Genomic DNA, 24,117 nt, shown 5'->3' with positions numbered 1-24,117 from the left:
TGCCACATGAACCAATACAGCCAGGTCCCAGCCACGTTGAATTGGACATCACGCATGTGCCTGTCTGCCTGCTTGTGTGGTAGCGATTGACCACCAACAAGCAATCAAATATATGTATTAATTTAGGCTAAATTGAGGAAGGACACAAATAGGCTTTAAAGATAGAGACCAGTGGGGCAAGCTGGAGGCATCTGCTTTAGGTGCTTGGTCAAGGAAATCTCTTTGAAGGGAGACTAACAGGAGCCTGAAGCATGAGAAGGAGTAGAGGTGAGTGCCAGTGGGATGTCTGTGTGGAGGGGCAGGATATTCTAGGCAGAGAGCCCATAAGGTCCTTAAGAAGGACCTTATGCAGGATGGAGACCCTACAGTCACCCATCCCTGTACACATTATCATTTTTTAAACATTTTTTTCGGTGTTCTATCTCCCAGACACCCAAGCAGCTTTTGTTTGTGTTTGAACTGAAACACAGTGCCTCTTTCTTGACGTTCCATATAGTAAGAATGTCCTTCCTTAATGGATAATGCCATTCTGTATTTTCTTCCCCTGTATGTTAGATTGGTGTCACTTTGGTGATAGATTTATAATTAAAATCAGAGTAAGTATCCTATGGATCTCTAGGAACTAAAACTACTTGTACAGACTAATGGTCTTGGATCCATGTCTGTTTTGGTTGAGGTTTTTTTTCTCACCAAGAACTTCATGAGAAGCTCTTTTTACCCAGATGAGTCACTCCTAGCTTTTCCACTATTAGCCAAAATCTAACCAAGCCTGATACCTGTAGGAGCCAAAGGGTTAACAGAAAACCTGCGGAATTTATTGGGAGTGACTGGCTTCAAAGTGGCCTTGAGGAGGTCTGCTGCAAACAGGGAGCTCCCAGCCGTGAGCCTTATCTGGGGGCGAAGGGGAAGAACATGGTCTGCAAACAGACTTGCTTTGTTCCTACTTTCGCACACGAAGTATGGAATGTTCCCTTTTTGCTACCCAGATATCCAGGAGGCTAGATTGAAAGTAACAAGAGAACAAGGGACTAATATACTGCAAAAACAGGCTTGGTCAGCAAAAGAGCTATGAGAAATGATATAAAATAAAGCAGCTGGAGCTCTTCGGGGCTGCAGTCATCTTGTCTGTCTTCTGTGTGTGTCTGTGTGACTCATTCCACAGGAAGTGTCCGCGTCCGTGTTTTTTATTTCGCAGGGGTTGCTGAAAGACTGCAACAGATACCTTTGTAATTATGTCAGAGATGGGGTGAATTTCGCTTTCCCTCATCTTTCTGCTAGTTTATTGGTAGAGGTACTAGTTAGTCCTCAGGTAGCTAGGGGACAGTTAGAAAGAAGAAGCAGTGGAAGAAAAGGACTATACAACAGCTTGTGTACCACCATTGCAATCACACTTCTCTTCACTTAGTTCTCAAATGTCTACATGCTTTTGGTGGGTACCAGGCATGGAAAATACATGGCACACATGCTGCCATTTCCTCCCTGCCCTCCTGCATTGATACTAGACATCATTAATCAAGACAGTCATCCCCTCTGACATCAAACACAACCTCAGAAGCTTCCTCAACACTTGTACTCCAAATAAATAGTATTATTCAATTGGAATTAGCATAGGAGTTGAAACCCACTTGCTGTCCCTGGTGTAAGCAACCACGCAACTTCTAGGACTGAGAGGTACATCTATAATGCACCATTGCCTCTCCTTCATAGCATTTGTCATAGTTGTGATTTCACTTTTTTGCACAAAGTCTCTTCACTAGTCTGTGAACTCCAACAAGGCAAAGACTACATCTAGATTTTTGCTCAGCCTGAAATCCCAAGACCTTGGCCTAGGAACTAGCACATAGTCGATTTACCAACTCTTTGCTGTGTTAATGAATGAGACAAAGTCATTCTTTGTAAGAAGTCAAAGTACTTGCAAACTGCACACAACTATCCCCCAAACACTGGCCCGTGCTGAAGGATATTATTTTGAATCCTGTGAAGTCAATTAATTTGCATTAGATCTGAACCAGAGATAGCATATAGAGACCTGGAAAGGTCACTCTGAAGCTCTTTCTGCTCTTCCTTCAACCAAATCTTTGTATTCAATGCTAGTTCTGACTTCAGCACCTCCTGTAGGCACCATAGATTAAATGCTTCTGAAGAGAAGGGTGCCATATTGCTTCAAAGAACTTTCTGTATAAGTACAGTGTACTTGCCTGCCAAAATTTCCCCTTCACAGAGAACCAAATCGATCCCCAGGAGTAAGGCTGGGTGGCTTCTAAATCCTGCAGCTGCAATAGCATTCTCTATGCAAAATGCACTGTGGGTAAGTGAGTTTTAAATGATCCCATGCCTCAAATTCTGAGTAGTTCAGTTTATCTCTTTTCCCTGACCCTGCTTACTGGGTCTCATTTGCTTAATAAACAGGCAGAATGATGTGTGATACTTTAAAGTCTATTCTGCATTAGCAAATACATTGTGCATCTCTGTCCCTGGAGAATGACAATGACTGTGTTAAGTGCTTTGGAAAAGTGGAATATTAGGGAAGTTACAGAGTTAGCTTTTGCTATTTGTGTAAAATAGGCATGCCAACTGCTTTTAAAGACTAAAGGACAATTGTTTTAATTATTACAAGCAAAGGCAAGTTATAAATCATGGCAGAATTTCCATCACATCGTCTATAATGCATTATTATTTGGCATTATTTGGCAGAGGAAAATATGAGCAGTAAGTTTATATTGTAAACTATCTTCACATGGTTAAAATTAAAAAACAAAACCCTTTTGGTAGACCGATTGGTCTTTCAATTTCTGAAATGAAGCTCATTGCTTGTACAGCCTTGAGGTTTAACCACAGGGAGATGGTAATTAAAATAGATTAATTGATGAGTAGCTGCAAGAAGCAAGGCAAAATGCTGGGGCAATATAAAGACATAATATGGTCTCATTTACCAGCCATTTTCCCAAAGCCATAAACCTAGGATTGGGATGGACCCAAGGGGTAGAATAGCAACAGTTCTCAAGCTGGATGTCCTTCCTGTCTTGGGCCTTAACTTCTGGAATGGAGAGTGGAAATGTTAGGTAATTTCATTTTTTAGGAGGTTTCAGTATGGAAACCAGGGGACAGGCTCACATTGTCGCTGATACAGGACATTAGGGATGAAGAGACATTGGGTAAGAGCCAAAGTGGTTCCACAGGCCACAGAGATGGATATTGGATGATGGGGAATTTCTCGTTGATATCTTGAACAATAAAGGAATATTGGGTAAGAGCCAAAGTGGTTTCACAAGCCACAGAGATGGCTATTGGGTGATGGGGAATTTCTTGTTGATGTTTTGAGCAATGAAGAAATATTGGGTAAGAGCCAAAGTGGTTCCACAGGCCACCAAGATGGATATTGGATGATGGGGAATTTCTTGTTGATGTTTTGAATATTGGTATATGAATGACATCTCCACTTTCCATTCGTCAACAATAAGCTCAAGGTTACCTTCTCTGTGTAGCTGTCTCACATTTCCTTACCTTATGGGGACTCTCAACCTTTTTGAACTGTGTTGTCTGCATCATGCATATGCATTTAGCATGTGCTGATATGTGGATGTCTTGTCCTATTAATTAAACTAAGAGCTCATATGTCTTTGTATTTCCCATATCACCTACAAATTCATAATGATAATTTATTGAGGGATTATATATTATTATATCTATTATGTGGATGAAAGGATAGTTAGATAGATCGATAGATAGATAGAGTTAAAGCCAAAAATTTCTGTGGCTTAATCTGATAGAAATTTGTTTTTCGTGTATAAAGTTGCAAACAGATGTTCCCAATTGATCTTTTCATGGTTATTCAGGGACTTGACCTTCTTTGCATCTCAAAGCTCTGTTCCCTGGGTCCTCAGAGATCTATTGATCTAGAAAATGGAGATAAAGCATGGGGGATCTCCAACAGGGAAGCTGAAAATACCAGAACCACAGATCACTTCCACTCACATTTCATTGACTAGAAGTCAGTCATGTGGTGGTGACAGATAACTGCAGCTGTCTGTCCAGGAAGAAAAAGAACTGGGTTCGGTGAACACGATAGCAGTCAAATACATATATATATATCTACCTTTTGGAAGAGTTGTGTGTGTGTGTGTGTGTGTATGAGAGTGGGTCTTTTTAGTTCTCTTTTACAGATCAGAAAACTCAAACTTGGAAAGGTTAAGTCACTTATGCTAAGTGCAGGCTTTTAAATTTGACCCATGGTTGTCTGATTCTAAAGCCACCACACTATATTTGCTTATTAGCTTTGTTTCTTAAACTATTCCATTGTTTCGTATTTCCCATCACCATTATTATTCAGGCGTTACAGCATCCTAACTGGGCTACTATAATGGTCCTCAACTGTTTGCCTTGATTCTAGTCTATCAGGCAAATTATTGACAGATCAATCTTCTTAAAAAAACAGCTGTGATCTTATCAATTTACAGCCTGAAAACCCTCAATAACTGCTCAGTACATATTTGCTAATTGATTCTCTAATGAATAAAAAGTAAACTTTATTCATTTATTCATTCTCTAATGAATAAAAAGTAAAAATTCGAGGCCTCAGGTCAGAGAATTATCTAGAAACAGTCTGATCATGCACACTGAGTCCCAGAATGTCCTAACGCTCTATGAGCAGCACTCAAGAAGGCTGTGCTCGGAAATATTTTTTTCTGGGTTGTTGAAGAATGATTTCTTCCTTGATCTCATTCCAGGAAGCATTAGGAATCTTGCTCCTTAAATATCTTTACCTTTAGCCCACTCAGGCCTTTGTCTCTGGAAGGGGGAGAGAAGAACCCCCTTTGGAGAGCCACAGAGCTGTCACATCCTGTGGTTCAGGTCATCACCCCCTAGGTGAATAACAGCCTCTACACTGGTTATGGGCAGCGAAAGGGTCACTGATGACCTGTGGAGGGCTCTATTTCATTAATCCAGTGGTTTAACCAGAAAAGCTAGTTTATGCACAATGTTGGCAGCAGATTTTCTATAAGGAAGGACTTGAAGGAAGCAACCTGATTGAGAAATGGATTATTTGTGTGAGTGATTAAAAGTACGTTATACAAGATTGTGAAAGGTCTTAATTGTTCATATCAAAGATTGAAATGGTTGATGCAGATTATAGCTAAACTGAGGTCTCTCAACCTTCCCCACTTTATGATACTGCTGCCCAGGAAACACATTTTGCAGATCTGAGTCCCCTAACCCCTTCTTCATCCTCGAGTACTCCCCACCTCTCCTTCCTCTGGAAACATTACACAGTTAATCTTAGCAGTCCCAGCTGCTTAGGAAGCTCCCAACCAGCAGCCCCATCCTGGGCCCTGGCCCAGAAAATTCCAGACAGTGGTTTCATTGTTAGCAGCCAACTGTGTGGGAAAAAAAACATCAAATGAAAAATAGCACAAGGAACCCATTCTCCTGCCCTGTCCTCCACTTCTGAAGTCTAAAGAGCAGGCCCTGTGGAGATGCTTGGGACAAGGGTTGGGTGTAAAGACTTCACATATTTCGGAGCAGCCAGGCCTTTTGACCCCAGACAGGCAAGTTTCAGGCCTTAGGGAGGTAGTGGTGAGTTTCAGACTTGGTGGAAGACAGAAGAATGTGGGCTTTGGGGCTGGATATGTCACTGGCTGTCAGAGCTGGGAAGTTCTTTGGTGATTATTTGGCTAGAAATGGTAGATCTTGGCATGATGCTGCTTTATCTTCTTCTCATGCCCAAGAAAGACATTTCACCCAACTCCACTGTCTGCTGAGTCCCTCTGTAGATTCTTGTTCTAAACCCAGGAGAGGATCTGATTGGTCAGCTAGTGCCCCATTGGCAGAATTCTTTTGCGAGGTCAACTCTGTCATCGGTTGCTGACCAGCTTAGAGATGGACCAGTCCCTAGTTTAATCAGCTGAAATTAGGATTCAGGTTCAAGTTGAATAAAACCTGGTGATTGCATATAAGAGAACTACGGCTTCCCCTTCCCTCAGAGGAGGGCTGTAGATGTAGGAAGTATTAATGTGTTATGCCCAGTGTTTTCATTTGCTAAAGCTGCCAGATGCAATATACCAGAAATGCTTTGACTTTTTCAAAGGGGAATTATAAGATTAAAATTTACAGCTCTAAGGCCATAAAAATGTCCAAACTAAGGCATCAATAAAGGGATACCTTCATTAAATAAAGGCTAATGGCACCTGGGTTTCCTCTGTCATGTGGGAAGGCACGAGGTGACGTCTGCTGACCCTTCTATCCTAGGTTGATTTCAAAATGGCTCCCTCAGCTCCTGTGCGTCCTTCTGTCTCCTCCTGGGATGTTTTCTTTTTCTTTTAGCTTCTCTCAGCTGTGCGCTGTCTCCAAAATGTCTCTTCCTTGAAGGACTCCTCCAAGTGTATTAAGAACCACCTTGAATGGGTGGGGTCACATTTCCATGGAAACAATCTAATCAAAAGGTCCCACCCAATAATATGTCTGCCCCCACAAGAATGAATTAAAAGAACATTGGCTTTTCTGGGGTACATAACAAATTCAAACAAGCGCACCTAGGATATTTAGACAGCCCATTTAAAGACTTCTGTTTTCTTATCCACAAAGTAAACACATCCTTGAAAGGAATTTTTCAAAGTCAGATTGCAATGAGAGGATGCATGGGTGGGTCAGTGGTAGAATGCTTACCTTCCATGTGGGAGACCTGGGTTCAATTCCTGGACCCTGCACCCTCCAAAAAAAAAATTGCAATGAGAATTAGTAACCTATTTTGTAATATTGCAATTCTACCTGATGCATTAACTTGCATTTACTTTGTTATAAAAACTTTTCAGGTGTTGACAAATTTATTCTTCCCCACGATCCTGTGAGATTGTTACATATGGTGATCAGCAATGTACAACAGAGGACATCAAGACACAGAGAGGTTAAGAATTGGCCTTTATCACACAGCTAGTGAGTGGAAGAACTTGGCTACGATCCCAAGCTGTGCGGCCCCAGGGTCTGCATTAATTCAAGTGTTATTAGTTCACATTCAATTTGTAAAGTGGAAAGGAAGAAAATATATTATCTGCATGGTATTTGGCAGCTAATAAATAGTTGTTGAATGAAATAAAATAATAAAAATGAGCAAAATATATAGAAGCCTTGGAATGATAATACCTAAGTATTTAGGTGATTATTCATTTGTTAATAACCTTCTTCTTAAGAAGAAGAGATTTAAGTCAGCAGTCCTCAAAATTTTGCTCTTAGGCCTTTCTTATACTCTTAAAAATTATTAAACAACTTTTGTTTATGTGGGTGTGTCTACCAGTACTTAGCCGTATTAGAAATTAAAACTGAGAACTTTAAACATACATATCAATTCATTTAAAACTAATTAACTTGTTAAATGTTAACACAAGCAACATATTTTTTAGTGAAAAATAACTGTATTTCCCAACCCATCCCCGATATGCCCCCACTTTTGTAAGAGTGCCAGCAAGTCTATCTCTTCAGCCTGTGTCTCTTCATGTACTGGGAAATCAGGTCAAAGCCAAAGGAACAAGGTTAGAGCTTGCAGGAGAATTTCAGGTTTTACATTGTAACAAATATCTTTAATGTCCAGCTTATTAGAAGACAGCTGAATTCTTCTGTCTGCCTCTACATTCAATCTGTTGCAATATATTGTTCTGTTGAAGTGTTTGAAGAATTTCTGGCTTCAGTCAGATTTAGAGTTAGAAACCGGAGGAGTATTTTAATAGGCTTTTTAGATCATTGTGGAATTCTTTGTTTGATACTCAGCGAACCTGGACAAACGGTGCTTTCTTCAAGTTTAGTAGCAATGCAGAATCTGAAACCATATCAATGAATTTTTGTAACCCTGTAACACTAAAATCCATTGCTTTTTGAATGGATATTTTACACGTGCATGATTTAATCATTATGCATTAGCTTTTGGAAAATATTGGTTCCTGCTTTATGCAGATCTTCTGATGGTTGACACATTTCATTGTACAACACCCAAAATATCACATTCCTAAATATCAATAAAAGCTCATCAGAAAAGCTTTTAATTATTAAGAAGCTGTCAAGAATATGATGGTGGATATGATAAGAATATGATAGTGAATATAAGTTTTATGAAATGCTACTTGTCTCTTGGAAGTTCAACTTTTATCATTGGCAACAAACACTGTCAGTTGTTCTCTTGTGGTGACATGCTCATTTTGTTCATTTTAGAGAAGATATCTGCCAAAGAATGGAGTCTGAGAAACCGTAGTTTGTTCATTGTTCTTTCAAGTAAACATGTTCTGTAGATAAGTGACTAGTTCGAACAATGGAATTCAAACATTCTTACACCTATTTCTCCTCAAGATGGCTATCATACTTTGGTATGTCGCAGAGTGCTCCCATTTTGTCATATGCAATATCAACATTAATATTAATATTAAAAGATATATGCAAGGTCAAGTTTTACTTCAACTAATGAGTTTTACTTCATCAAGAAATTAAGTGAAAATGGCTTTTTTTTTTAACTGCCAGTGTGTCCCGGACGATCAACCGAAGCTCGAACTCCTGTGAGGGAAGAATGGCATGGAACAAAGAGACGCGAAGAATGGCAGCAAGACAAATATTCTGATCAAGCTGCAAAAGTTTATTGAGGAGGCTGGGTATATATACCCTAGAAGGAGAGGGGGTGGCTAGTAGGGACGGTGGTGATCTGGGATTGGTGGCTGCTGTTGCTAGGGCAGAGGGTAGATGTACGGTTAGTACTTTTGGCGTGAACTTTAGGCGCGAACTACTATTACTTCCGTGAAGAAGGCTGATTATAGTTTAGGCTGTTTTTTGTTTCAGCCCTGGCGGCCATGTTGCATGTTTCCGGCATCGCTGAGGGTGGATTTTATACATGCTACCTTAATTGTCCCCAACACCAGTGTGTTTGGTAAGGAATACAATGACTATTGGTATGCTTTGGCACCGCTCTCTTGATTTCTGCAAAGGAGCCAGTATTTTACCTATCATTGCTTTTATACCATCAGTGCAAATGGCCACCCAGTGAAAAAGGTAAATAATAGCTTAATATTATTATGAAAAGAGTTTTGATCTCACTGACTCCCTAGAAGTGTCTTGAGGACTCAAAGAAGTCTGCGCACTATACTTTGAGAACTGCTAATCCAAGTTAGCTACAAATACATTCCTTGGCATCATCATTTCCTAAGCACTTTGAGGCTATCCACTGTCTACTTTAATGATCACACATCAAAATCATTACTTGTTGATGTTTCCCTCTTCCACTAACTTGTGGGGTGCTGTCAGGGTGGGGTTCTGTATCTTTCATGACTGAATTTCCAAGACCCAGCCTGGTGTCCCACATTTAGTGAGTACTAACTAAATATTTGTTAGATGATGAAATAAAATACAATAATTACTGTCTGGGTTTCTTTTGTGTCTAACCTGGAGAAGGTATCATAGCCTTGGTATGTGAATATGATGTAATTATTTCAGTAATGATGTGAAGGGGTGTGTGGTGGTGGGAAGGCAGTGTGGTGTTGAGAAGGCCATGAACTTGAGCCAGACCAACTTTGCCACTAAGCTGTTTGTCCCTGGAAAATTTATTTAACCTCTTTTAATCACACCTTATTTGGAAAAAGGTGGTGATGCAACATCTGTGAGTTTAAGTGAGATAAAGGACTTGGCACCTAGTAAGTACTCAATAAATCGTTAGCTGTTGCTATTACCTTATCATCATCCTCAAAGCCCTACCAGAAGGGTAGTTTTATCTGGCTCCTTCTTCCCTGGGATTCAGAACCCTTCATTTAAATGATGTTTTTCTTCTAACGCCTTACAATTTCCTATGCATAGGCTCTTGGAGACTTGCCCAATGTGGGGATCCGTGGACCTCTGTTTTTTTTTTGCATGAGCAGGCACCAGGAATTGAACCCAGGTCTCTGCCTGCTGAGCCACCATGGCCTGCCCTGGACCTCCCTTTTTTACACTGCCAACACAGTTGCCTTCAAGGGTCTGGGTACTTCAAGAGTTCCAAGTTGCTGGCCCCCAGCACAGTCTTTCTCATACTCCTTACTTTGTAATCACATTGTATGGGACCACTTTTGTTCACCAACTCTGCCTTGTCAGTCTGTGTCTGTGCACGTATTGGGTATTCAGGACAAAGCAGAAGAATATGCAGGGTCAAAGCTTGTAGGAGAATTTTAGATCAACTCCTTACTGCTTTCACTTGCAGTATTTGGACACGGGTGAGGTGTTTTCTTGGTAGCATTTTCATTTGCGTTTTTCTTACTGGGCTCTGTCTTACAGAGCCAATTGTTTTAGTGATTTTTGTGGTCACTGACTCTTTCCTCATCTTATTAACAAATCACAATCCAAGGGCTTTATCTGGCAATGACCTAGTGAGCAAATAGGTTGATCCAAGTAATGATATTGACATTCTGCGATCATCTAAAATTCTGGCGGTATATATATTGCTTTAAGATTTGCTATGTAAGAACACAGTACAATGATGTTTTTCTTCTTTTGAGAGAAAAACCAAAACAGAGTACCACAGTAAGTTGAATCTGAGAAGATTGGGGATTATAAAATCAGGACTGCAATTTTTTTCAAGTACTACAAGCACTAGATAATTCTGTGGTCTCATACTCTGAACTTTGTGCCCTACAACCTTCACTAGTACCTCAGACCTTTATATTGCTTTGGTTTCTGGTTTGAAACTAACTCTTTGTTCTCTTCCTGTTGGGTTAAAATGCTATGAAAAATTTTAAAAAAGCTATTAATATTGGTCCTCCCCAGTAGACTCACAATGCAATCTTGGGCAACTGGCCCCTCTTCTCTGAACAATGGACCCCATGGTCATTCATTTCCACCATATTCCTCCCAAAGTTGTGGTATGGGTCACAAGAGAGGAATTGAAAAGTGTTTGAAAAGCTAGAAGGTGTATATAAAAACATACAATTAAATATAAACAATTTTGCAAAATCTATCTATGTAAATATATACCTAAATACACATCTATGTAAATATATACCTAAATATATACCTAAATGAGAGATCTCCTGCTAGGTAGAGAGACAGCAGATGGGAAATAATTTTTTTAAAAAATAAAAGGTAAAAATATATATATATAAGGTCATTCACTCATGCGAGGCATAAAGGATCACCATTTCTGGTCGTGTTTTTTCCTTGAGGAAAGGCTGCTAGTTAGACTGTTGTGCTAACTGTTTTATTGGATATGCCAGTAGAAATGGAGACAGCTCTGAGCTGTGGCTTCCATGGCTAGGTTTGGCGTGACACTTCCCTGAGGATCTTTCCATTCTCTTCCCTTCAGGTCACCTTGTCCTCATTCTTTTCCCCTTTCTGTATTTTTATTTTCTCCTTCCTCAGAACTAATACTTGCTTCTTGCAGAAATTTGGAACATGTATAAAACAGTAAAACAGAGAAAATGCATAATCCCATTTGCTTGAGGCAAACACTCAAGATATTTTCCCATTCTTTTGTGACTATTTCTATTTTTTTTCTTTAACTATGCGTTCTTGAACATCAAGGACAGCCCATGGTTTATGGAATTTTGGCATCCTGCTCGCTCTCATTTCTGATTGCAGCATAGGAAATTTTTGATAAACTCAGAATCTATCTCAGGACCTTCTCTTTTTTAAAAAATATTTAAATTGAGACATAGCCATGCACATGTAATCTAACCATATTATACAATCGATGGCTCACAATATTATCACACAGTTGTGTATTCTTCACCATGATCACTTTTAGAATATTTGCATCACTCCAGAAAAAGAAAAAAAAGAACTCACTCATCCCATACCCCTGCTCCTCCCTCACATTGACCTACAGTATTTTCAATCTACCCAATTTTTACTCTTTATCTTCCCCTATTATTTATTTGTTTTTATCCTTATTACTTTTTTTTTTTACTCATCTGTCCATAACCCTGTATAAAAGAAGCGTCAGACACAAGATTTTCACAATCACACAGTCACATTGTAAAAGCTATATAGTTTTACAGTCTTCTTCAAGAATCAAGGCTAATGGAACACAGTTCAACAGTTTTAGGTACTTCCCTCTAGCCACTCCAATACACCATAGACTAAAAAGGGATATCTGTATAGTGTGTAAGAATAATCTCCAGGATAACCTCTAGACTGAAATCTCTCAGCCATTGAGACTTTATTTTGTCTCATTTCTCTCTTTTCCCTTTCAGTCAAGAAGGTTTTCTCATTCCCATGATGCTGGGTCCTGGCTCATCCCTGGGAGTTAGGTCCCATGTTGCCAGGAAGATTTACACCCCTGGGAGTCATGTCCCATGTAGGGGTAAGGGCAGTAAGTTCACCTGAGAGAAGCCACATCTGAACAACACATAAATATCAATAGGCTTTGCTTCTTTTTTCAGGAATAAGCTTCATAGGGGCGAGCCCCAAGATTGAGGGTTCTGCCTATTGAATTGGTTGTCCCTTGTGCTTGCGAGAATATCAGGAATTCCCCAGATGGGGAAGTTGAATATTTTCTCCTTTCTCCCCAGTCCCCCAAGGGGACTTTGCAAATACTTTTTTGTCCTCTGCCCAAACTACTCTGGGATATATCAAGACATCACACTAACCTGTAAAACCAAGATCTCACTCCCCATTCAAGATTCTATGCAATTATGGTGTGCAAGTAAACTGACCATACAAGTTAAATTAGATCATGCACTACCCAAAATATAAATTTTGTACCAAATAAACATCTCTCCCTTTGGTATCATGCACATATTGAACTTTGAAAATATGGGCCATATCATCCTTTACCCAGTATTATAATTTACCATAGTCCTATCCAGATCAGCTTCATTCATATCCCTAGACAAAATCTGATCACTTTTTCAGTTTTTTTTTAAAACAGTTTCTGAAGGAGATAATACTGACTTTCACAGCTTCTGTGCTCCAACTCTGAGTCTCGGGTGTCACATAAATACCTGAAGTTTCAGAGAACAACCAGGTTATATACAAATAGCTCAGTATTTCAGAATTTAGAAATATCATTGACAATTCCTAAATATATGTGACTGCTGTAAAAGTGTACAATCTAAGAACCTTTACAGTAAACCATAATCCGATAACCCATGCTATCAACTTCCAGTCTCTGAGTTTGTATATTATAGTTAATCCATGAATGAGGCATAATAAAATTTGTCTTTTTGTTTCTGACGTTTTTTCAAAATACTGTCCTTAAGGTTCATTCACCTAGTTGCATGCCTCACAACTTTGGCCACTCAATAGTCCATTGTATGTAAACACCACAGTTCCACCTTCCATTCCTCAGCTGTTGTACTCTTAGGCCACATCCATCCATTGGGAACAGTGAACACTGCTGCCATAAACACCAGTGTGCAAATGTCCATTCATGTCCCCACTCCCAGCTCCTCCAGGTATATACTTAACAACATGGTTGCAAGATCATATGGCAACTCTCCAGAGGGGCTACACCTCTCAGCTTCCCTATCAGGACCTTCTTGAATCTCCATATTTGCTGACATTTGTATAGAATATAATTTTTCCTTGAGCTTCATCTCAAGGTTTTCTTGAACCCCCATATTTGCTAACTCTCACAGAGCATATAATTTCCCCAGTGAAACCTCTCTGCCTTGTGCCACCTTGCTTTCTTTTCACCAAAAGTTAGCTCTCTTCTGAGGACTGTCTATGGACTAGAATATATGTGACGACATATGTCTAGTTGACTGGGCTCCATCATTGACTATGGAACTGGATAGTAAAATCAAGTCCTCCACTGCTTAAGACTCAAATTCACATGACCAGAAAGAACAAATAACTCCATATCTTGTCCTTTCAGGATCACTTAAGGATAATTTAAATCTCAGATATTCAAACTGCAACTACTAAGGGTGCTCTAGTTCCCATGTTTTTGGGTAAGAGGGGACTGTTCAAGAGTCTCTGCCTTGACTGTCCTTGATCTTCTCTCAGGTGGAGTTTGAAAAACTGGAGCCTCAGATAACCTTGCTTAGCCCCATTGCCATGCAGAGAGGCGTGACATACAGAAAAAGTATTTTCCAGCTGATGAAAGGGATTGGGTTGGGTATAACAGCAATATGACCCATGAGCCGCCCCCCAGAATCTCCCATCAGGGACCAGTGGAGGTTTCCTATCAAATAGCCACTGGAAAAAATGCAAATGTTGACCTCTCCCCTCAGCACTTGAGCTTATCCTGTGTAGAATCAGATTTCTCTCCTCCACTCCACCCAAGCCCATAACTTCGCACCAGGGCCTGTTTTCTGAACATGCTGAAACCATTATCCTACTGAGAAATTTTTCCTTTTGTTCCCCTACGTTTGCTATTGTAAGGGAGCTGATAGCTTCCCCTGTGGAGATGGTCTCGTTGTCCAGGGCCCTTAGGAACCAGTATTAAATAACGTTAAGGTGGCCCATTAGAGGTGGCTTACACATTGCAAGTGAGAGGATGACAAGAAAGTGCTTTAGGAAAAAAAGAACAAAGTCAAGTCAGCGAATCAGTGATGCTGAGTTGGGCTTGGATTTCAGCTGACCCAGTAGCATGAGAGAGGTGAAGCCCTCCACTGCTCTTCCTTTGATTGTGTGCCAACTAGTTTATTAAAGGGAGAGGGAGATTTTCATACTTGGGGGAAAAAGAGCTTCTAGTGGAGGCCCTGATTTTTTGTGTAACCCTCTGCAGCTAACTGCCAGTTGCTCTGTTGCTCAAAAACTTTTAATAGCTCTTGATTATTTCTAGGATAAAATCAAATCCCAGATAACATTACTTGGGGTCCATATGATCTGCCTTAATTTATGATTCCAGTTTTATTTTCTTCTTCTCCACCCCCTCTACTGGATTAATCACAATCTCTCTCCATCATTTTCTATTAACTAATGCCTTCCAACTTTTGCTCAAGCATTTCCACTTTTCTGATAATACTCCCCCCAGCCTCCTTCCTCCTCTCTTTTCAGGATCGTTTCCCATTGCTTTTCCATTACCTTAATTTCCAACTATTTCCAAGAGAGCATTCCCTTAAATCGAAGGTCATGGGCTTATTCAACCAGCAGATGTCTTTTGTCTGGCCTTTACAAGGTTTTATGAATTTGAGCCAACATTTAAAAATTGGGAGATTTAACAAACCAACTTAATTTTTAACATTCCCTAAAAAAATGATCAGCTCTGATAATATTGTCCCCAAATTTCTGTAAGTAGTAGTGGTTGCAGAGCATCTCCTGCCCCGTAGAGAGGTCTTATACCCTCCTGATGCCATGGCCTCTAACCCTCACCCAGAGTTTTCTGTGTACCTCCCCCTGCTTCTCTTTTTTGCATTTGTGTTCCCTGTGTGGACCCTGAGGACATTTGAATTGATAACTTCTGCTTAAATAAAATAATCATCATGATAAAAATAAAATAAGTGCACACATACAGTCTTCCAAAGCACTATAAAACCAAGTAGTTAAAGGGCTGCCTGCAGGAAGATATGCAGTGTGGAAGGGGATGTCTGGTGATCTTCTGGTGAAAACCTACTCATCTCCACCCTGGCTGGGTCCCATCTGCACTTACCAAGGGCAGACAGGGAGAGAAGTGAAAGAGGGGAGTCAAGGGTTGTGCCCAGGTTTTCATCCCGAAATTAAGAGAATAGAGTTCCCATTTACTGATGTAGGGAAGATTATGAGAAGAATAGGCTGAAAGGAAATCCACATCTTGGTTTTTTTGTTTGTTTATTTGTTTTTGTTTTTGTCCTTTCTCACTGAGTACATGTCTTCTTTTAATGACTGTTTTTTTAGATTCACAAAGTTTTGCCATATTTTATGGCTGTTTCATATTAACTCTTTGAAAAAACTATTGTGATAAAATACATATAGCATAAAATTTGCCATTTTAACCATTTTTATGTGCACAGTTCAGTGGTGTTTATTACATTCACAATATTGTGCAATCATCCCAAAACTTTTTTGTCACCCCAAACAGAAACTCTGTACTCATTAAACGATAACTCCTCATTCTAACCTATGCTCTGTCCTCCTCTAAGTCCCTGATAGGCACCAATCCACTTTCTGTCTCCATCAATTTGTCCATATCTAGAAGATATTTCATGTAAATGGAATCATACATTATTTGTCCTATTGTGTCTGTTATTTCACTTAGTATAATGGTCTCAAAGTTCATCCATATTGCAGCAGTAATCAGAACTTTGTTCCTTTTTATGGCTAAATAATGTTCCATTGCAGAGACAGACAATGTTTCCATTCATCCTTTATGAACACTAAGTTGTTTCTAACTTTTGTCCATTGTGAATAATGCTATATACACTGGTGTGCAAGTATCTGAGTCCCTGGTTTAAATTATTTTGGATTGATTATTATGAGAGTTCTATACTCACAGGAGCTTCACCATTACCAAGATGGCATGAGACTGCAAAGGGAGCAGCAGTCTGGGATTCACAAAGCTGCTGCAATAGATGCAAGATGGTGATGGTGACCATGACTCTTGAACCTGAGTCTGCCATTCCCACAGGCCTCCCCTCAACTGGCAGAGTTGCTGGCATGACCTGTGGCATGGGTTGCTGGCATGACCTGTGGCATGGATGGTTCCCTAGAAGAGCAGCTACTGCTACCTGGATCTGCACAGGCCCACATGTCCCTATGCCATGGGGTAGGGGTAGGGGGTCTGGGAGTCCTCTGGCAGCACCCACCTGTGGATACCAGCTTTACTCACCTACTGTTTGTCTGATTTTGCATGAAAATGTAGAGAAAGACAGTTGCCAACTGAGTTGTTGACAATACAACTACAGGAGTTAATGACCCACCAAAATGTAGCTGTAGGCTTCCCCCAGGAAGAGTGGGCATTGCTAGACACAACCCAGAGGAAGCTATTCAGAGAAGTGATGCTGGAGAATATCAATCATCTCATCTCAGTGGGATATCAGATCTGCAAATCAGATGTGCTTTCCCAGTTGATATAAGGACAGGAAACGTGGAGAGAAGGAATGGGATTTCTCCAAATCCAGATTCCAAGTAGGAAAAATGCCTATAAAAAGCAAGAAATGATATTCACACAACTTACCTACAGGAAAGACAACTCAAACATCATGTCATTACGGTTATCTCACACTCAAAAGAATTCCTTTCAATGTAATTCTCTGCAAGGAGATTCAACTCTCAGATCCACAGTGAATCTACCATGCATTAATTTCCATGAGAAAGAAACCATATTTAAGCAAACCACTTGGAAAAGTCCTAAGTGACCAATCGTCTTTCAATCAGCATAAGCAGAGTCACACTAGAAGTAAATCATTTGAATGGTGTCTATGTGCCAAAGCCTTTATCAAAAGCTCTGTCCACAGACAATACAATAGGACTCAAACTGGAGATAAACCATTTGAATGCCTTCTATGTGGATCAACTTTTATTAGATTTTTTAAACCTTAGATGACATAAGAGAACGCACACTGGAGAGAAACCCTATGAATGTAATCTATGTGACAAAGCCTTCTGTCAATCTTCTAATTTTCAAGAACATGAGAAAATTCACACTGCAGAGCAAACACACAAATGCCATCTATGTGGGAGAGCCATCAGTCAATAAGCTCATCTTAGACAACATGAGAGTATCCACACTGGAGAGAAACCCAATGAATGCTATCTGTGTGGTAAAACCTACTGTCAATATTCTCATCTTAGACAACATGAGAAAACACATACTGGAGAGAAGCCCTAAAAATGCCATACATGTGGGAAAGCCTTCATTCATTGTTCTGACTTAAAAGAACATGAGATAACTCATAATGGAGAGAAACCTCATAAATGCCATCTAAATGAGAAAGCCTTCATTTAATATTTTTATCTTAGATAATATGAGAGAACTCACATTGGGGAGAAATGCCATGAACACCATCTATGTGGGAAAACCTTCAGTCAATATTCTATTCTTAGACGACATGAGAGCATGCACCCTGGAGAGAAACCCTATGAATGTCATTATGGGAGAAAGCTTTCATTCAAAATTCTGCTCTCAGGCAACATAAGGAAATGTACACTAGACAGAAGCCATAAGAATATAATCTATGTAGAAAAACTTTAATTTTTCTATCCTTGGACAACATGAAATTATTAAAATTTGTTAGTAGCTGTGAGTGTCATCAATGTGGGAAAGCTATTAGTCAATGTTCTGACCTTAGATGTAATATGAAAATTCATACTACACGAATTTGAATATGGACGAGAATTCAGCCATCACTTTAACTTTTCAATACATCAGAGAATTCACATGCTGAAGAAACACTATTTGCAATCAATGTAGTAGTGTGTTAGCCATCCATACTATTTCAGTCAATAAAAGGAAATTCATATAGGAGAGAATCTGTAGAAATGTCATCTATGTAGCAAAGCTCTTAGAAGATGGTCTGGTTTATCATATAAGAGAATTCATAATGTAAATCTAACAGAAGTGGAGAATCCTCATCTACCACACTAACTGATAAGTAAGCCAGAGAATTTTCACATGAGGAATTCTATGTACTCAATGTAGGGATGTCTTAATTTATAATTCATCCTTTAAGTAAAATAAGTGGACTCCATAGGAATGAAAAAAATACAAACAAAAAAATTATTTTGGCTATATACCTAGGAGTCAAATTGCTGGGTCATGTGGTAATTCTATGCTTAACTTTTTGAGGAACCACCAAACTGTCTTCCATGGTGGATGCACCAGTTTATGTTCTCAGAAGCTATGCTTGAGGGTTCCATTTTTTTTCACATTCTCATTAGCACTTGTTATTTTCTCTCTATAAATAAAATAGCCACTCTAGTGAGTATGAAGCCCATAGCTTGGTTTCAAATCTGTTTGATGCAATGTTTCTGTACTTCCAAGGATAAATGTTGAGTATGCAGGAGGGTATGCAAGCTTGGAATTCAGTTACATTATTTTAATTCTGAAGGGACCCCCAAGTCTATTAGACTCATTCTGTCAGTCAAGGGCCCTGAAGAAATATGACAGCATGCTCAAATTAGAATAATTTAAAAATATATTCATAAAGAGACCATTTCCCCAGATGTGGGAAAGATGTAAAGAAACTTTAAGGACACTGGAGCAAGTAACTGTGGGGCTGAACAAGAGCTAGAAGGGGGCTCATGAAGGGATCTGGGGACAAAGAGAGCCATGTGGTAGACACACCCAGGAATGAGATGCACCCAGCTTACAGTAACATCAGTATGGATGGAGAGGGCAGGTGGCAGGGAGGTAGTGAGGATTAAATGCCATGAACTTATTCTTCTCCCCCAGTCTCATGGTGGTCTCTCAACAGAGAAAACCAATGGAAAATCAGAAGATAAGGGAGCTTGCTGAGGTGGTTTACAAGGTCGTACTTCTTGGGCAGAGAGCAGGATGCAAACAAGATATGGGTGCATGTGAAACTGACTCTTAAGAAAAAAAAGGTTAAGTAATTTGCCCAATGTCATATGGCTAAAGAGTCTGCCCATGTGATTCCCTACTCCATCCTCTTAACCTCCATGTGATGTGGTTTCACCTAAATGATCCAGAGGGCCCAGGGCTGTGAAGAAGTGTCTTCCTAACTTTGGAAAACAGACAGTGAGATAAATTAGGGGAGGAGGGAAATATTTGCACAAGACTCTGCCTCAAGATTCATGTAACAGTGATGACAACACAGATGTGACCTGAGCCAGGAGTGGGGAGCTGGAAGCTCAGTGGGAAGGTCACCACCATTGAGCCAAACAGAGTGGACAAGATTTGTCCAGCCTGCAAAGAGAATTCACAGAGGGTTTTAGGTATTGTGCTGGTTTGAAACTGCTGTGTACTCCAGAAAAGCAATGTTATTTTTCTTAATGTAATCTTGTGGGGGCAGACCTATTGTTTAGGTGAAATCTTTTTGATTAAGTAGTTTCCATGGAGATGTGACCCACCCAATTGTGGGTAGGACCTTTTGATTAAGTGGTTTCAATGGAGATATGTCTCTGCCCATTCAAGGTGGGTCTTCATCTGCTCACTGGATTCCTTTAAGAGGGAAACATTTTGGAAAAAGCTCCAGGGCTGACACAGACAGAGACATTTGTAGAGGCATAAAGAAAACACCCCTTGGAAAGCTCTTTGAAACCAGAAGTCAAAGAACCAGCATATTCCAGCCATATGCCTTCCCAGCTGATAGAGGTGTTTTGATACCATCAGCCTTTCTTGAGTTAAGGTATCTTTCTCTGGATGCCTTAGTTTGGACATTTTTATAATTTAGAACTATAAACTTTTAATTTAATAAATTCCCTCTATAAAAACCAATCCATTTCTGGTATATTGCATTTCCGCAGTATTGACAAACTAAAACAGGTATCACGGTCTGTTTTAAGATGGAAAAATGTACTTCAGTGATGGAAGTATTGAGGAATAAATGAAAAGGACTGCTATAGTCTGTCCTAGGAAACAAGAGATCAAGATGGTGACTTCATGATCAGAAGACAAACTTCGAATTAGCGGGAAAAAAACTGGGCAAGGTGCAATCATGTTCTTTCAGCCCTCTTGGTAACAGCAATGATGACAAACAGGTTTCATCTCTAGTGCCAACTCTGACTGTTTGGTAGTGAATGTCCAGAATGCTGTGTTGAAAGTACAGTGGGGTCAGCATGTAGATAAAATGTTGTATTTCATTAGTAATGTCTGTTAGGGACAATGACTGGAAAGTATCAAAATGCATGACATACATTTGTATCCTTAGGTGAGTGTATTTCATTGTTGGTAAAGGATTTCGTGACTTCTATTGAGATCATAACATTTTACTATAAACATGTGATGACAGTTCCTCTGAATTTTCTGTAATTCTGGGTTGGAGCAGTGATGACCCAAGAATTGGGAACCAGAGCTATGATCAAGATTCTTATGTTGCTGGGACACTTCTCCTTTGTTGAAATCAGCAAATTTCTGGTTTTCATTGAAGGGAGATAATTTCCTTAGCTCTTATGAACCAATATCAGCTAATAGCTTGTCCCCATTTGGGAGATCGCGTGCATTCACCACCATCCCTTTCCCCCTGAGATCTTTATGAAGGTTAAAACCCAAAATTTGCTTTTCTAGATGCCTCAGGTGGCTCTGACAGGGGAACCTGAGCACTGCATCTCACTCCCAGGCTTGGCAGGATGTAACCAGTTAATAGGCGTTGACTACCTTCAAGAAACCTTAGGAAAAATATTTTCAGTCATTCTCCTGGGTGTCATTTTCTGGTGGTTTTGTTCAAAAGAAACATTTGAGGAGCATCAGGGTGTTTGGAGGGGAAGAAAGGCGGGGCTAGGACCAATTGCTGATTCTTGCCAAAACCTTTGGAGGGGGGGTTTTATGTATCAGAACCATCTGGGGGAGCTTTCCCTCCCACACAGGGAGTTTCCAAGGCGATGGGATTGGGAATGTGAGAAAGCATGCTTATTTTGGGAGATCCCACCGATAATTCTGGTGGGTGCTCTTAGGTCTCTATTCAACCAACTCGGCGTGATTGGAGGGACTCTACTAGTCACCTTTCCTCTTAATTTCTCTCCCTCACTGCTGGAGAATAAGAGCTCTGCATCAAAGCCAGTCCTTAAGAAATCATTCTTGTACTTTCTGTTTAAAACACATCAGGAAAAGAAAAAAGGAGATAACACATCAGGGTCAGTAGGGTGATGGACACAGCGCTGACCCAGGACTGGAGGGTCTTGGGTTTTGGACCTCGCCCTGGAGAGGAGACCCTGGGTAATCTGAGTCCATCTCCTGGACTTCAGTTCTCTGGCAGATGCAATGGGAGAATGGGACTTGAAGCTACCTTCCTTTCACTCCCCATATAATCAATTCTAAACCCCTCACACCTAGGGCTACTTAGGGGAAATCACCTGTGTGCCTTTCTCTTCTCCCACTGCCCTCCAGCTCCCAGGATTTTCCATAGCCAAAGGTCAACAGGAGTATCATGGGCAGCTTCTTGAAAGGGTAAAATGTCACAGAAGGTCAACATGCCTGCAGGGTGGATTGTGAATGCAAGTGAGTGCAGGGACGGGTATCAGAGATGGGAGTTGAGGGGCTAGGGAGGTGGTGGAGGGCAAGCATGCATTAGGCACTGCAGAGGCCCAGCACCCTGGAAACTCATGTTCTGTTCTCTCCTATTTGTAACTCAAAATATAAATACAGAATAGCAAAATAGATATCAGGAATCCAAGGCAGGCTTGAATTTTTTTTTTTTCAGATGCAGCTTCATTCAGTGTTTTAACATAATTACATTACAATTAGGTATTATTGTGCTGTCCATTTTTGAGTTTTTGTACCTAGTCCTGTTGCACAGTCTGTATCCCTTCAGCTCCAATTACCCATTATCTTACCCTGTTTCTAACTCCTGCTGGTCTCTGTTACCAATGACATATTCCAAGTTTATTCTCGAATGTCGGTTCACATCAGTGGGACCATACAGTATTTGTCCTTTAGTTTTTGGCTAGACTCACTCAGCATAACATAGAATGGAATATTATGCAGCTTTAAGACAGAATAAACTTATGAAGCATGTAATAACATGGACAGACCCAGGCTTGAGTTTTTGATGCTCCTTTAGAAAAGCAAAAACAAAACAAAACAAAAAAAAAATCAAATTCTCCTAAGTATACTCTCTCTCTCTTTCTGGGTGATGGTGGAAGATATCTGTGCTTTGTTGGGGTCGAGAACACAGCTCTGGCTTCCTCATCTGCTGGGGTAGGAATATGTCCCTTGATTGTAGGAACCACTCTTCTCCTCGTCACCATGTCCTTGTCTGATCTGGGACATTCATTTCGCTGGGAGTCTGAGGTGTCTCGTTTCCAGAAAGAGGAGTTAGGAACAAAGGTTGTCTAAAAGACCTCTGCTAGCATTAAAAATTTTACTCTATGAATCCAGCTGGCGCTTTGATCTCTTTTTAGAAGTCCATCTATCCAGAATTTGTGCTATTTCTTGTTTAAAAAAAAGAAACTAACTAACAAATACAAGCTGAAAAAACTGTCCTGTTTGCCTGAGAAATAATGAGGTTCTGAAGGAAGCCTGTCCAGTCTGTCAAGTTTGGTGGGCTGTGGAACAGGAAGCGTGGGTGGGAGACTATGATCCTCTTGGGCATTTCATTTTGTTTCCTGCAAATGGATATGCTTTTGGTGGAAAAATGTGTGAGAACATATGGAACATTCCATTCTAATAACATCTGGCTCCTGCCCAATATTATTAAAGGAAACTTGCAACAGTGAACGCATTGTTTCCAGAGGCTTTTTGTTGCTTTCTTCTGCTTTCCAAATAGCCCCCTTTTAATCTCCAAAGATAGTGAAAGAGGGAGGATCCTAGGGGAGAAGGTGACAGGTTTGGCTTGTTCTATTGTCTCCTTTCAGTCAATACCTCTCCCCTCGTTCTCTAGGCTTACATAAAGAATCAAGAAAGATGTTTTTGGAGATGGGGTGGGAGGGCAGGGGAGGTTCATGGTAAGAGTGGCAGTTTTCTAGCCTCTGTGTTTGAAGAAAACATGAGAAATTGGGAGGGAGAAAAAATGGAATTTTTATAAGAATTGACTTAGCAGTTGAGAGGTCGGGAAAGTGTCGATGTTGAGGGTGATGGAACAGAACCACAGTGCTTCATCTTGGCTGGTTTTAGTACCTCCTAGGTGCTGTAGAAGCTTGAAATGCTTCTACATTGTCAAGTACCTTGGGAGTGATTAAAAGAAGCAGTGAGTTGGTTTAGCAGCTTGTGCATTGTCCTTCAGGGAAGTTGTATAGGATGGTGAAAGTGTGACCTTTCATTTCTTCTAGATGACACCATCCTGAGGCATCATCTGGTTAAACATCTGACAGCCTGGGGCAGGCTGTGCCCTCTGGAATGGGAAATCCTGGGGTTTGAAAATATTCAAGTAGAAAAGTCTTTATCCTTCTTATACTGATTAGAAGAAAACCCAGATGTGTTTTTGTGTGTTGTGTTTCTATAAGCAGACTATGACTAGATGTTTCTGGAGACCTTGAGAATGGGGCATAGATGGTGATTGGTGATTGTTTGTTCATTGTCTCCAACCCTTGGCCCATGGGGCAGGAGGTGCTACAGTCCTGGCCTCCTTGCCTCTGTGGGATGTTCTGCAAAGATTTCTCCCTGGTTCCAGCCAGGAGGAGCCAGGTTCACATGTAGGTCTATGA

At 40.3% G+C, this 24,117-nt stretch overlaps 1 protein-coding gene and 1 pseudogene across 7 annotated transcripts in view; one reads left to right on the top strand and one right to left on the bottom strand.

Moving 5' to 3' along the window:
• Nucleotides 1-24,117, bottom strand: part of TECTB (tectorin beta) — a 114,042-nt gene that overhangs the window by 21,439 nt on the left and 68,486 nt on the right. For 2 of the 7 annotated variants that reach the window (XM_077126025.1, XM_077126022.1), the window contains exons 2-3: nt 6,664-6,699; nt 6,186-6,371 (exon numbers count right to left, since the gene is read on the bottom strand). The exons of 3 other annotated variants lie outside the window; for them this stretch is intronic. Coding sequence is in view for 3 of the 4 variants with exons in the window: in XM_077126022.1 (XP_076982137.1) it covers nt 6,186-6,203 (18 nt within the window). In the remaining variant the exon portion in view is untranslated. Of the gene's footprint in view, nt 1-6,185; nt 6,372-6,663; nt 6,707-24,117 lie in introns of all 7 variants that reach the window. 2 more of the 7 variants (XM_077126023.1, XM_077126024.1) reach the window with 2 other exon arrangements.
• LOC143653425 (uncharacterized) lies at nt 16,538-18,180 on the top strand (annotated as a pseudogene).

This window comes from Tamandua tetradactyla, chromosome 13, assembly GCF_023851605.1.
Source record: "Tamandua tetradactyla isolate mTamTet1 chromosome 13, mTamTet1.pri, whole genome shotgun sequence".
Classification (NCBI taxonomy): domain Eukaryota; kingdom Metazoa; phylum Chordata; class Mammalia; order Pilosa; family Myrmecophagidae; genus Tamandua; species Tamandua tetradactyla.
This window is presented reverse-complemented; position numbering and strand designations above follow the sequence as displayed.